Source organism: Carassius auratus, chromosome 13 (genome assembly GCF_003368295.1).
Source record: "Carassius auratus strain Wakin chromosome 13, ASM336829v1, whole genome shotgun sequence".
Lineage (NCBI taxonomy): Eukaryota > Metazoa > Chordata > Actinopteri > Cypriniformes > Cyprinidae > Carassius > Carassius auratus.
Window position 1 is genome coordinate 11,558,733 of NC_039255.1, and position 16,232 is coordinate 11,574,964.

General features: G+C 40.8%; 1 protein-coding gene across 1 annotated transcript in view; it reads right to left on the bottom strand.

The window, feature by feature from the left end:
- Nucleotides 1–1,728: 1,728 nt before the first annotated feature.
- LOC113112656 (B-cell lymphoma/leukemia 11A-like) overlaps nucleotides 1,729–16,232 on the bottom strand; it is a 49,239-nt gene continuing 34,735 nt past the window's right edge. The window contains exon 3 of the mRNA XM_026278408.1: nucleotides 1,729–4,108. Coding sequence (XP_026134193.1) covers nucleotides 2,046–4,108 — 2,063 coding nt within the window. The 3' untranslated portion in view covers nucleotides 1,729–2,045. The remainder of the gene's footprint in view (nucleotides 4,109–16,232) is intronic.

Genomic DNA, 16,232 nt, shown 5'->3' on the forward strand with positions numbered 1-16,232 from the left:
CTTAAACCTTTCCCCAATGCAAATTTGACCTGAAGAGCTGTGAAGAGCCAAAATGGAAAAAAAAGAAGAAAAAGCAGAAAAAAATCACAGATTTTTCCCATTTTATATATATTGTGATCCAGTCTTGAACACCACCAAGACGAATAGGAAAACAGAAACAACAAACTTAAATACAGTTTCCCCTAAGATAATGAAATGTTACTTTTTAAAAAAAGTCATTTTATTTTCATACTTAAAAAAAGATTTGTACAAAAAAATTCTTGCAGTGAAAGCAGCAAGTTTCAATTGTCCATAATTTGTCAAGCACTGTGTGCTTTGACACAATAATATTATATCGGAGTTGGGCTTTATCTTCATGAGGTGTGAGGAGGAGTTGGCTTTTTTTACATTAAATAATGACACCATGTTTGATTCAATAGGAAGTTTTCCCTCTCGTGAATACCTGTAAACTGGGAAACTTTAACAGTGCACTTCGTTGTCCAACAAGCAAGCAATCTTAATTTATATTTAACTACTATACCTCCAAATAGCATGTTTAATATAAAAAAGGACAGAGTTCTAGTGCCGTCTAAACACCAAAAAACATTGTCTAAAGTCATCAATGTCATAATGCAACAATGAAAAAGAGTCTCCTCTGAATGTCAACTTATACCACACTATTTGTGAAACTCATAAAACAAAGGAACAAAAGTGACGTGTATGGTTTTCCCTCTCTCTGTCTCTCTCTCTCGTCTGTCTTTCAGGTTTAGGGAGCTCAGACATAGGCAATAATAAAGGAATAAGATTTTGACTCAGACCTGTAGGCAATTCATAGTTAATCATCACTGACAGCTGCAAATATTTCAATGCTTTCTTAATAACCAATTCTCAAGTGTACATTACATTAGTCTGCTCCAAATGCCCTCAGGTGTTCCTTCGCCATGGTTGTTCACACTAACAATGGTCATAAAATAAACATCAAAATGTTGTGCTACTGAAGAGAAGACTTGAACAAACACAGAAAAGTCAAATGATTGTGGACAGAAAACTAGTACCGTCAAGTACAGTACCTTCAGATAGACGAAGTAAACAAGGCTAAATCCCACACCATATACTGCATGTGCCATGCCCAGGACATAAACCACAATGTAGGGGATACATTTTACATAGATACCTAATGATGATTAATTAGAAATTTCCTTAGCTTTATGATTATTACTATTTCTCTCTAAAGTCAGTGTTGACTATAGCTGTCAGGTGCTTGATGCAAGAACCTTCTGAGGATCCAATTGATCCTTATGTAGTATCTAGCTGAGACTCCAGAATAACAGCAGATGAGATTAACCAATGCAGTTTCAAGATATCCAAGGCACTCTTTTTGTTTGTTTTACCAAATGATAGTACAAATTCAAATCTTAATGTTTCCTTTTTAAGAAATTCAAAGGCTGTCATTACTTTTATTTTGTAATTTGGGGCCATTAGTATATTAACCCCTATATGGACAGAACATCTCTTTGAAAGATTAATTTAAGTGCGATATATCCAGCCCGTCCAAAGAGGGTTAAGCGGAAGCCTGTATTCCTCCATGTTACAACACAAAACTGTACATGATATGTATTACAGAAAGTATGCAGCATGGTCGTTTTACTTTTCTTTTCTTTTTCTTTGATCTTAAAAAAGAAAAAGAAAGAAAAAAACATTTTCAAAATAATGAACGATAAAACAGCAACACATTTACTAAACAACTAACCAACCAGGGACCATTTATTTTTAGAATTAGCCAAAATATATCATGCATGCTGTCAAATTTTCCAAAATGGCAAAGAAAAAGTACACAACATGTAAATTATTGCACAAGAGAAAGGCTCCAAGTTTGCGTCAATGCAATAGTATTGCCCCGATACAGATCATGCATTCAACGGTTAATGAAAAGGGTGTGCTGGTGGTGCCAAGCACGTTGTCTTAGCCACCACTGGACTAGCGAAACAGGAAAATCTACAAGGATGAGGGTGGTAGTGGGGTGTTATTTGCTGTTAATGGGGCAAGTGAGCCACCAAACTCCACCGCTACTCAGTTTTAATTTCATTACTCAATGCGCGGTCACTGTGCCATTTTTTCATGTGTTTCTCAAGGGTGCTATACACACTAAAAGGCATGTGACAGATTTCACATTTGTAAACGTCCTTGCCCACTTGCCCGTGTGTTTTCATGTGCCGTGTTAACTTGCTGCTCTGAGCGCAGGCATAATTGCAGAGCTCACACTTATAAGGCCTCTCACCCGTGTGGCTGCGCCGGTGCACTGTCAAATTGCTGCAGTTTTTGAATACTTTGCCGCAGTACTCACAGGTGTCACTGCGTCTGCCATCTTTTGAGCTGGGCCGACCAGGACCCCCAAGGTGTGGTGTGCTGCCACCACTACCAGTCCCGCTGCGGCCCGAGACACCACCATCCAAGTCCCCTGGTGGTGTAGAGAAGCGCAGGCTTCCATTCTCTGAGGAGTGCTCTGAAGACGAGGCGAAAGGCGATTGTCTGGAATCCCCAAAATTCAAAAAGGGGTCCTTCAGCTGCCGAGAGGCAGCATAGCCAGCCAACCACTGGGAATAGACATTCTCAGTGTTGGGGATTGTTGGGGTGGAGATGTCAAAGTCCTTCTCTAGCTTGATTCGTTTGGAGAAAGGACTAAGTGAGCTGGGACTTCCCAGTAGGAGCTTCTTGGACAAACCAACAGAGGCAGACTCATTGGGGGATGAGCCTCGACCATTGATAGCTGAGCCACAGCCCTCGTCCACTCTGTCTGATTCCAGAGCTGAGTCCTCATCACACATGTCCCTATGTGCATCATTGTCAGAGTTTAGGGCTCCTCGCTTGTGTTGATGAAACACCTCACTGTAGTGCTGCATGCTGGCAGCCAAGCCCATGCCCTGCATAACCTCAGGCAATGAGCGTGGGATCCCATCCTCGCCCCCACCCAGACGTCCGCCGTTGTTCTCGTGGTGCCGTGCAGCCTTCAGGTTGAGGCTGAAGTGGAAGTTGTTTCTACCTCTATCTCTCTCCGGTTCTTCCTCCTCAACTTCCTCCTCTTCCTCTTCCTCTTCCTCCTCTTCTTCCTCCTCCTCTTCCTCCTCTTCTTCTTCCTCTCCATTCTCTGAAATCAGACGGTCGTTTTCACTTTTGAATTTGGCTACCACAGACTTGAGGGCATTACTGGCACTACCCACCAAATCGCTGGTTCCAGGCTCAGGGGAGCTGGCTGTGGACAAGCCATCATCAGACTTGACCGTCATGGGCGATGACTTGTTCATGTGTGTCTTCATGTGCCGCTTTAGCTTGCTGGCTTGCGTACAGGCATGGTCGCACAGGTGGCACTTGTAGGGTTTCTCACCCGTGTGACTGCGTCGATGCACGATTAAATTACTCTGGAACTTGAAGGTCTTCCCACAGAACTCGCAAGACTTGCTTTTCATGGGCGTGTTGGGCTGTTGTGTAAGAGGGGTCGGGGTGGACTGGGAGCCAGAGGGGGACTGCATGGAAGGTAGAGGAGGGGTGGATAGAAAGGTTGGGTTAGTTCCTGACTGGAATGGTTGTAATAGCCTTTGCATAGGGCTGGGCCTGTTGGGTGAGAGAGGAGGAGTTGACCCTGAGGTGTTACCAGCCAGTTCCCTCAACCTACGAGAGAAGTCCATAGCTGGGGGATCCATTGGTATGGGGTTCAGGCGCAGCACCCTGTCGAAGGCACTCGGGTGGTGGGTGGCCAAAGCCAGCTCCTCCGGGTTCAGGTGATCCATGCGATGAGGGTCCAAGTGATGGCGGGGTGGAGAGCTGAAGAGAGGTGGCGTAGGGGGAAACCGACCCTCTCGGAGAGGAGGTCCATCGCGTCCAGAGTTGGGTATTCGCAGAAGGTTAAATGGGCTTCCCTCTGGGAGATGGATGCCATGCAAGGGGGGCTGAGAGGAGCAATCTGCACCCATTCCTGAAGGAGCTCCCACACGGGGTGTGAGCGGACTTCCGTGCTCACTCTCAAGGTAGATGCGGAAGCCATGAGAGTTCTGGGCATGTTGCAGCAGAAACCAGGCACTGCTGAACGGCTGCTTACAGGTTGTGCAAGTGTAGATGCTAGGCTCATCTTTACCTGCAGAACACAAAAGAGAAGAGTTAATTCTCTAACTGTACCAAAGATATTAAATGCAACTCATTTAAAGGAACTACAGAATAGAATAGAATAGAATAGAATAGAATAGAATAGAACTATTATTAGATCTCTAGAACGATCTGCTACATGTGTTTGTTCATACTTATTCCCTTTCTCACTGCCTCCCTAGTGTATTTTGTACCTACAAAAAGCCTACAAATTGTGTCTTAATCATTTATGAACCTCCCTCATCTCCAGTCTAGACCCCAGACCTGTGCAGCACCCGACACACACTAACAGTCTCTCATCAGCTTTAACCCTTCAGCAGGCTAAAGTAACAGTAAACACAGCTCTTATTATAAACATGCTCCCAAACAGCACTACAGACCACAATCCAGTAGAGCAGAGATTTCACAACACAAAACCAGACAAAGCATAGAAAGACTGTGTTGGGGTTTAGCTCAGGTCTTTGCATGGGGTGATACACTCATGCTTTTGGCTTCTTGTAACAGTTGTCAGCAGAGTTATAAAAGCAAACAATAGTGCACTCTCAAGCTAAACACTTTCATCCATGTACTAAAACAGATGAACAGGAAGCATACAATAAAGAAGGAATATATAATTTCTGCAGTGCAATGAATAAATTCCTAAATAATAAATATATATATTATTAAGTGCTGCAAATGCCATATGCACCATCAACAGGTAAACAAGCATCAGGTTCAGGTTGCCTTTAGTTAAAAAACACATGATTAACTCACAAATTGCAATGAAATGGATATTTTCATGAGGTAATGAGTAGCAGTTTGAACTTTGAAAAATACCAGCGCTAGAAACGGATGTTACATGCAAGATACAGATATTTACCTACGTTCCCAAAAAAGCAAGGTCAAGCGGTCAGAAAAAGAGCCATCATCCACACAGGAACCACAACAACAAACAGCGAAAATGGACAGGGGATATGGATTTAACCCCCCCCCCCCCCACCCCCCACCAGCCAGAGGTCTCTAAACTGCTATCATATACTTTTTACAACCATCCCGTGAGAAAGAGGGTAGAGGGAAAAAAGCGGAGAGATGGCGGGAAGAAAGGCTGAAAGAGGTGCTGAACGGAGCCGAACAGGCAGTGTGCACTCTTTCATCTCGTTTGTTTTCCTCAGAGGGGCTTTCTCTGAAGTTTTCAATAGCCAGCAAAGCATGTAACGAGGCAAGGCCTTTCTGCTGCTCAGAGGAGGAAAGGCAGGCCAGAGCCACTGTGGATTTTCTCAGATAATCCTGTTAATGCACACAAATGGGGGGTGATTGTGGAAGGCTCTGTGGCGGGCAGTCAGCCACCTCCGGACATTGCTGTACCCTTTTGTGCTGTCATCATTTTGTCTCTGCCTTGGCACTTCTTAAACATGGTAACAGAAAACACACAACCACTCTACATGAGAAATATGGACAACAAATAAATTAGAAGTGTTTAGGAATGAGGGTTAGGAATAACATGAGTAAAGCTCAAAATAATTTAAAACGAGGTGACGTATACTGGTGTTTCCCAAACTTTTTTTTTTTTTTATCATTTTAAGCACATCCGTGACATCAAACTATAAATGTGTTCTCCTTTACTCAAATTATACTAGTTATCATTTACCATTATCATTTCAGGTCACTCACCTAGCAGCTTCCTATCTTTTTAATAAGAAAACGGAACTTGTTTGACTTTCACTGAGAACTGAGAGGGAAACCTTTTTCTGAGAAAGATTTATTTTTACATCAATCCAGATGAGATATATATTTATTAATTAAAGGTAGCAAAACATACATGATTAAAAGACCAAAATCAAAATGTTTCCAATAAACCTCGGAACCTGCACATACGCCTTGTATATATTAAAGACAAAGCCATTTAGACTTGACGGACAAATCTGACAGACATTTCATGAGAATAATAATAATAATAATCCAAGGTCCCAGAACAAGATACCAATAGTGAGGATTTCACACGCCAGCATTCAGCTGAGAGAGATGGGCAGTGAGGGAGGTGACGGTTGGTGTGTACAGAGAGAAAAATAACATCACATTGCTGCTCTGTGGCCCTGCCACTCACGAGCACCTCCTGACAATCTCACTCATGACCAACAGCTGAAATCCCTGCACCAAATCAAGACTGCACACTACTTTATATCAGTGGGGTTGATGCAAAGGCCAGCTAAATTATGGATCATTACAATCTGCAGAAATTACATTTAATTGCTGCCACCTGCAGAGGGTTTAACCTAGTATGCATTTTTGTATTATCATGCAAAGGGTATTTTTCACTTCTGTCACACAGCTACAACTGTAATGGCTACTTGTTGTTTTCGAGGTTCGGGAGACACAACCCAATTTGTTTTCAATATACGGTCTTCAAAAGGTCCAGTTCTTTAAATAGACTTTGAGGGTCTGCTGTCTCCTCACTAGCCACAAGGTTTATACACAGGGACAGGTTACCGCATCTCCACATTTAACAAGGGCCCGCATCATTTCATTACACATGGCAACACTCAGTGGAATATGTAATCATCTTTTTCACATGACATTTTGAATATCCAACTAGACAAATAATTGTGGCAATAATTGATAGCTTCACGCAAGCAGCGATATTATTGACTGGTGTGCCTCTCGCAAGCACCCACATATGCAATGCAGGAATCGTGCTTGGCACGCTCACAGCCAGGTTCTTCTTCTGACAAAACTGTCACAATCTGTTCCGATGACAGAAGACGGTGAGTCACAGACAGGTGCTCCAATAATCTGCTATTAGACTCTGAAGATTTTACTGGGTGGAATTAAAAGCAACAGCCTGCCAAAGAAATTAGCCTCCCCCTCCCTTTGGTCTAATTTTTATTTTCTCAAGAGAGTTGAAAGAGTATTCTTTGTGTCACTGACTGTCTTTTTGAGGGGAAAGAACTGGGCATTTGAGACGGATGTCTCTGTAAAAGCAGATGAGGGACTCACAGCTGTTTAATGTGTGCAACTACGTGGCTCGAGTATCTCGGCCTCCACTGAGTGCACAAGTTTTCTAAATGTCTGAAAATCTGTGCCTTGACACTCAAAGCATTTAAATAGAGAATTTTGGAAAGCGGCCTTGCTCTAATTTTCACAGGTTCCTCCGTTAATTAGAAAGCTCTCCAATTTGCAGTGAAAGCAGGTCAGTCCGGACGTTCGAGGCAGAGACTGCCGGTGACAGTTGTTGGACTGGTCTGCACGAGCTGGCAGCAGCATGGCTACTTACAGACGGATGCGAGCGCTCAGTGCTTGGCTGGCAGTTTTTACACAGGGAAATGTCAGAGCAATGTTACAGCACAGAGCCACGGGAAACAAGAACACCCTCCACAGCCCCCCAAATCCCCCCCCCCCCCCAAACCAACCTGCCAACCACATCCTCACAGGACTGACTAATCCAGCTAAATCACCACACACACACACACATTAAACTGCAGTTAGATAAAGCCACACTGAATGATCTTGACAAAAAGTAAGGCTGTATTACAGAGCTGTGATGGCTTGGCAGAGAGTGACTGGTGCCCATGGTGAAACCGGAGACATGGAGGAAGGAAATATGTTGTGAACCCCGTCCCATCCACCCAATTCCCCCCTTGCTGAGTTTTGCATTTTGTGCAGGGAAACTGTAGCACACCAAACAGATAGCTTTACACTGCAAAAATAACCAAAAAGTGTCAAGTTATGACTGCTGCAATATTCAGACAGCTCGTCTGGGGCGGAAAACATATAAAATCTACCTAGGGGACAGGTCAGCTGTATTTTAATGTAAAAGAGCACTCAAACACACACATAACCTGTTTGTTAGTACTGCAAATGCGTTGTGTTAAATTACACAAGTGCATTTACAAATGAAAAATTGTTTTACCAACAGACAAATTTCATTAAAATACACTTAAATACAGCTAAGTGCATGAAACAAATGGATTTATCTTGACTGACACACATGGATGACTGACACATATAGATGGAGAGCGTGTATATTTGGAGTAATGTCTAATCTTGGCTTTGTTAAGAAAGCGGGGTGCATTTCTATGTGTGCCGTCTGGATCGATGGCACTGGCAGACTAAGATGAATGCCAGATTAAAACAGCTCGGGCAGCCCAATATCCCCGACATGCAGATTCATCCATTGTTCTTTCTCCCACCACTAAAAAATCCACCCCCCTCACTCACACTAGTACACAAACGGCGTCCCCGGCAAACAAAAGCACCGGATTTGAACGCACTTGCACACAGCGATTCAAAATCTCCTACATGCAAAAGCACAGGTCATTTGGACAGTTGCTGGCATTTCACGAGCTGTACTCTCAGCCTTCCATCTCGACAGCTTCACTGCTGTCACTAGCCGAGACTGTGGCTCCTTTTGTTTTGTCCTTGACGTTTATGTTAAGATTCAACAGCTCTCAGAGATAATGGTAATTGAAGTAATGCAACAATGCAGTAACAGGATTACTGAATGCAGGGGGAGAAAGGACAATGCCATGTAATATCGTTTTTGAATTTTATCAGCGGCTTATGCTTTCAAGAGCCTCTGCATATATATGTGTTTGAGGTGTCCCTTCACCTCTGTACCTGCTCAAGTCTCAAAATTATGACATTACAATTTAAGCATTACATTAGTAAATAAAGTAAATTAACAATGCATAGGAATCCTGTTAACACTGACAGATAAAATATATTTAACAAATCAATAAATGTCAAACTTTTTAAAACTAAATATATATATACGTGTGTGTGTGTGTGTGTATGTGTGTGTGTAGTTTTTTAGCAGCCATTACTCTAGTCTTCAGTGTTTGTTTAAAAAAAAATCCCACTTTTGATTAGTAGTGTATATCAAGATTCTGCAACTGGTCAACATTAATTTAAAGTTATTTGCAATTTTAATAACTTTTTGCTTTTGCTTATTCGTTATGAATTGTCTTGCAGTGTGACAAATTAATTTTTAAAAGTACAAATATTTCAAGTAAAATGCATGGACTTTTTAAAAACTGTTGTGCTAATTTAACCAGTCATACCATTTTTTGTTTTTTTTAATTTACACTCACAAAGTTATAAAGTAATAAACAATAGCAAAATGCTGTTTAAAATACTTTTATAAGGAGTATAGCATGAACATGGTGCAGGACATGAGAATTTTATTTCAAGCTGACTTCACATATATTAAAAAGTCAAGTGTCTTTTGATTTGATTAGATCTAAAAGAAAAAAAAAAAGTAAAATATTAGCTAATTCTGACCAGAACAAGACATCAAGTGGGTGTCTGTGTTTAACACGTGTGTCAGTGCTTAGGTCATGTGTGTCTCTGGCTTGTATCAGTATTCCTCCAAGCAGTCTGGCTGGGTCGGCCCAGCACTGCTCTCACACACTCGGGTCTTTGTCCGGTTCCAGACTCTTTGTGGTGTGCCGACTGACTGGCCACAAACAAAGACCTGTTTGACCAACACTTGCTCACTGACAAAGCTGGACAGAGGAAGAACCATAAAAATCCCACAAAAGACTCTGAGACACTTCTCACACTGTGTGTCCTCCAAACCTAAACATTATGCATTTCTGCCCGCCTCGGCAAAAGAACGCACACTAAAATCTAAACGATGAGATGTAATACGCACAATAACTGCACTGTCCAAATAAACATAATGAGGGAAAAAAGACTTAAAAGAGAGACTGTGATAACAAGAGCTTGTGCTCTGGAGCAGAAGCATGTCAGTAATTAACCTGGACAGTCTGGCAAAAATCTGACTTACATATTTATTAACCTTAGCCATCCCAAACCCTGATAAGAAGCCTTTTTTTCATTACTGCAAGAGGATGAGCATCTGGGTCACACTTCAAGTCCCAAACAAATAAACTTTCACTGATAACAGAAATTATAATGTATGCATGTGTGGAGTTTAGAAATAAACTTAATATCTGTGACACTTGCAACTTTTATAAAGAAAGGGTATAAAAGAGTGTATGGGACAAAATATGGGAAGAAAATATGGGTTAAAATTAAAAATCCTAATGGTATTCCCCCTCCACATTAAGCAAGTAATCCCAGCATCAACTCATTCCAATGTACACCGTGTCTCCCATCTGCCTGCCTGCCGGACAGCAAGCGCAATTAAGAACGGGAGAGATTTCCATACACCTGACTCCCCTCTCCTTATCATTATTACAGTGAGGAGAGACGTGTCCCCTCCAATCAGAAATACACACCGCTAAACAGATCCTGCCCAAGTAATGATAACCACAGAGAGCGGCACACATTTCCCACTCAAGCCAGTCAAATCAAACCCAGCTGGCCAGTCCCTAGCAAAACGTGTGCATGCATTCTGTTATTGCTGAATACGAGAAGCTGATTTCAGTATTTAAGAGCAACAATGAGGCTAATTTCACAATACTCTTGGTGTGTCATTAGGTGTTGCTGTACAATAAGCCACACAAGAATGAAGACAAAACACAATTACCTCTGAGTGCTTTTAAAGAACTAGGACAGAAACGCATTATTGTTTTGGTTAGGCCAGTCAGGACTTTATGTGTGTGTGTGTGTGTGTATATATATATGTATATATATGAAGAGTGAACAATTCTAGTCAAACCTTTTCTTTAACCAGCAGTCAAACATCCTCTGCTCATGTATGTGAATGTAGGAAGTGTGTGTATCCTTATGATAACATCATGTAGAAGCAACCCAGGAACTGTACTGGGGATCCGCTCTTCCACTGGAGAACATGCCTGGAGAGCAGAAGCCCCAGAGGGACAGATGGAGTACTCCTGGAGGAGACACCCGTGAACAATGAACAAAAACCTTGTTCCGTCACTCGGATTATTGTAACTGTCGTTCCTCTGGAATGGATTGTTAAAAAAAGAATTCCCGCATAACCTCATAAACATAATTTTAATAATACAGTCAGAGCCTCTTAAACTGTGTTTATGATTGTAATTAAATGGCCAAGCCTTTATATAACCGTCAGAGAGTAAAACCCTGTGTGCATCCTCTCTCTCTCTCTCTCTCTCTCTTTCTCTCTCGTGAGGAGAGGACCTCACTGCTGTTGGTGTCAACTGTAGACTACTCTTAACCCAAAACCAAAATGTCAAAATTATAGAGAACACAAATTAAAGCATAGAAGGGCTATGTGCTTTGCTCTTTTCCTTTTTTTTTTATCAAAAGAAAAAAAAATGCTGAGAGCAATACCAGCATCCAGATGCACACACACATAAATGGGACCCTAGAAAGAATGACAAGACTGTAGAGGATGGTAAAGAAAGAGTGCCATGCATTGTCATAAATATTTTAATTTATAATTAATCACTGTACAAACTACCACACATCTCCAAATGCATCAATTAATTACACCCAGATTAATTTATTCCTGTAGTGGAAAACAGGCTTTGTGCCCAAAATCATTACTGCCAAAAAAGTCATTATTATTGGAATTAGATCTCAGATTCGGTCAGAAGTATTCCAGAAGATTTACAAAAATGATTTTTTTGAAATATACTTTGCAGTGTGCTGAGTACTAATTAAACCTTAGCAGTCATTTAACCCACACAAACACCAAAACAGTGTTGCTCAAACACACAGATCATTCGTATAACAATGCAGAAACCAGCACACGGCCGGGGCTTCGGCTGCAGCCTCTGAAGCACAGATCACGGAGACCTCTTTTCTTCATTGTCTCTCTCAGAGCCAGAGAGAACGAGGGAATGAAATAGAGGGGAGGGAGGGAGGGGGGTGAGTGAGATATTCACAGCACGTTCTGCATAAATGTATCGCTGCATCTGTAAGGAAGAGAAATTGGAGCTGCGCAGAGCTGGGGCCCGGGGCATGGCTTCAGACACTGTCAAAACATTTTCAGCCATTTTAATTAGAGGACCAAAGCCAGTTCTGAGGCTCCATAACATTTGCTTTCACATAATTGCACTTCGCTCAGCGTTTTCGCCCTTTCTGTCCCCCATCGTATTCAACTTGGGCAATTCATATTTCCATTAAGGCTTTTTTGTGCTTTTTCAATTTGAATATATTTTCTTATAGGACATTCAAACATTCATGAATAGCGTGTCCTACGGTGGCTGAACAGCTGGAAGTCTATTCGCTTGTACTTCATTAATTATTTAGCTACCTTCAGCTCTGTCACTTTAGTATAGTGTATATGAAGTACAGTACACAAGAGGCTTCCAGTGGTTTTTTTAGTCTCTTGTTCTGCATTTATCCCCTTTTAATCCCTATGCTCAGATAAACAAACAAGCACACAAATGCTGACACTTGTGATGGAAGGTGTTCAAATAAATTCAGTAAAGTCATTTTTCCTGTTCCTTCACACGCAATAGGTCAGCGGTCACCTGCACACGAACCCACATAGACACACACACACACACATATACACAAGAGAACAGGGATGTGTAGGGACATGCAGACCAGGGCAGTCAGCAGCAGCAGCTGTCGGCCACAGTAGATCACTCATCAGCCTTATAGTACCATCATAAAGCTCAGTAAACAACAGGTACTGGCCTCATGCCCTTGGAAAGACACATACATTAAACAAAACACTAAAAAGCCACTATTTTTCATGTTAGCAGGCATGCAAGTATAACTCTTCATTTGCTCTAATAGATTATGTTTAAACATGTCAAATGAGCAATAAAATCTGTCTAGCTATTTCACACAAAACAATCTTAAAAGACAGTCTTCCATTTTGGCGTGCGATTTGGAAAATCTGTTCATGAACATGGTAGAAGTGGACCCTAATAATGAAGGGCTGACCGGGTTTGGGCTTTGGCTGGAGTGACCTATGAGCTCGATTAGAGCAGCAGGCTTCTCTTCCAAATTCAACAGGTCGCAGGGAAAGTTCAAAACAGTGATCTGCTTAATCTGCCTTTGAGATCCTTGCACTTTAAAAATAGCGAGTTAACCTAGGTTTGAAGCTTGGCCATGGTAATTTCAAGGCACACGAGAGTATCGCTCATGGCCATCACCGAGTCCTCAATGGCTCTCAGTCACTCCTGCTGTAAACTAAGCGATTGCTGTATTGTGGCAACAGCCGAAGTCAACTCTTCTTTAAAACCATATATGTCTAATTGTAGACCAATAAATGCACTTTCAATCTTAAAATGAATGAAATTTTTCATGGATTCGAGAGATTGTTTGAACATTTCAGTTGAGAGCGATTCCCCCTCATGGGGGTCGGGTCATCCGAGCTAGCCTTGTTAGCCCGTGTCTCTTTGCCACCTTGTTTGCTGCCAGAAGCTGCTATTATACACATAATATCCACTATGTGTGTTCATACATCATACACTGAAAAAAAATTACGAAATAAACTTTTAGGACTGTTTACTATTTTCTAAGAAATTTCACATACAAAGAGCTTACTAAAGAAATACATGCAACAGTCTGTTTAGATAATGAAATAACAACATTATCATGAATTCTTTTGGCCACAGTAATCTGTGTAGTGAAAATATGATACTGTGAAAGCCCTAGTTTAGATCATTTGCATGTGAACTCTAGAGTTGATTCTAAAATCAATTTGATTCCGACTGGCCCAATGAAAGACAGGACTTTCATTCCTATATCTGCCATATTAAACGTTACGATTATTCTTAAACATTTCCCTACAAGTGGTCCATCTTCTCTCATTTATAATGTCTCTGGTATCTCTCTCTTTTGCTCTTAATCATTCAGGTTCAGGTGTTTGTTTTTTTCCAGCCCAGACTATCTTTGGAAATGTTTTTTTTTTCTTCACTATCTGGCTGCAGGTCTGCACTGATTCAGAAAGGAGCAGGGTGGAGGGGGAGTTGATAAGAGAGAAAGAGAAAGAAAAGAACAAAAGGAAAAGTTAAACCTGTAAGTCAGAGCCCTTTTTGCTCTGCCGTCTCAGGAGAAGAAACCTCAGCAAGACGGACCCTCTCTCATAAACACACACATACATGATCTAACACAAACCTCGCTCTCACCAAGAGGCCGCTTTCTGCCTCACACATGCCCAGAGCGCTCAAAAAAACAAGAAAAGATGAAGAGAGAGAAAGCAAGTAAGAGAAAAGGAAGTAAGGCATATGGGATTTGAGTCTGATTCTGATCTAAATTAGAATATTGAGAATAGAAATTTAATTTAGTCTCAAGAGCTACATTTGTTGCACATTTCTCTCTTCCTGTTAAGGACATGAGTGGGAATTGGTTACTGTGCTTATATTAATGTATATATATATATATATATATATATATATATGTATTTATTTATTTATTTATTATTATTATTATTATTAATTGCAACATGAATATGTAAATATTCAATAGATGTAAATATGTGTTTCAGATTAAAACCAGAATATGTAAAAAATCTGAATATGTCAAATTTTGTGCACGTAAACATGAACATTGAAAACACATTGACTACAAAACACTCTGTAGGCTTCGGTCAATTTCACCACCTCATCTCTCAGCATTTTCTCTGTCTCTCTCTCTTTCTCTCTGTATTAGAAAACAATCTTCAAATATATTCAACCAAGAGCACCAATTAATAAAAGGACATTTTTAACACAGGTATATACTGTAAGTGCAGCCCCATCAACAGTAAAATCCCCTCAATGATTCTGAGGGCAGTAATGGGTGTGAGGGAGCCACTAAAAAGTTCATTCACACAACTGCAGAGAGAGGTGTGAGGATCCTGTGTGTGTGTTTATGAGTAACACATGGGTAAACCCCTGAGATCTGACTGGAATTAGCTGCTATGCTAACAGAAGCTAATAGTCAAATCAATAGCAGAGGAAATCTCCCGCACGCAGTGTACACTGGCAACAACTGAAAGACACTTAAAAAAAAGAAATCACATCCATAATCATAAAATTATATATATATATATATATATATATATATATATATATATATATATATATATATATATATATATATATATATATATATATATATATATATATATATATATATATACATGTGTATAATTGTTTAAGCAATACCACACATGCAAAAGTGCTTTTGCGCTTAACACTATATATTAAGTGCAACAGTACAGTAATGGCAAAGTACAGAATAAAAAACTTTTTTGTCTGTCAAAATCAATTAATAAATAAATAATAATATATTTTATTATAAAGTATTTTTAATATGAAATTATTGTATTTATGTATGTTGGGACAAGTGCACACACAAATAGTTCATTAAATGTACACTGCATTTACTTGTATATACTGTACACAATAACAAGAAATACGAAAACAACAAATAAGAATTTCTAACCAAAAGAAAAGAACAAAAAACAGACTTTGTTAGAACACAGTGAGCAGACTACATTGGTGAAAATGAACAGCGACGAGAGAAGGTCCAAACAGATAGATCACTCACTCTGCCTTACAGCTCAGGCCTGTGTCTGACAACAGGACAAAAAATTCTCTAAATTATTCAGAGTGGACAAGCGCACATCAACTGTGCACGGCCCTAAAAAGAACATATCCAGAGAGCGGGAAAGTAAGCGAGAGGCTAGCAAGGGTTGGGAGGGAGAAAGTGGGAGAGGGAGAACAAGAGGCAGAAATTTGATGAATGTCAGAAGAAAGGCTGTATTGCAGCAGCAGGCCGCCTGGGGCTAGTTGTGTAGGAGAACACAGAGGCACACAGCCGTTACAGAGCAGTCAATAACGACACAGCCTCTGACATTTACACAAACACCAAGGCCTCGCCACTAGCACCAAACAAACACCCCCAAAACACATATACACCTCCTTTAAAGGAAGTCCACAGTAGCTTCTCACATGGTGAAGCAGAATGAGGTTGATAAAGAAGAAGCTACGGACAAGAGTTTATAGCGGGTCTTTGTGCATGAGTTGATTTAAAGACAGGGCATGTAAGGAGACTGTGAGGTGTTGAAGATCCCTTCGCTTTACTGCTGTCTCTTATCATTAATCTCGTCCAGAGAAATTACCGGCCATCCTGGTTACGGTTTTTATCTTACTTAAGAGGCAAGGGAGAGGGCAGCTTGCAAATTCCAGAAATATATAAATCACACATTAAAAAGTTCCAGAAAACTATTTGCACTATTTTTTTTTCTTTTTTGTGGTGTGTGCGTGCTCGAGTGTGAGTGCTCCATTAGGGCATTTTGAGAG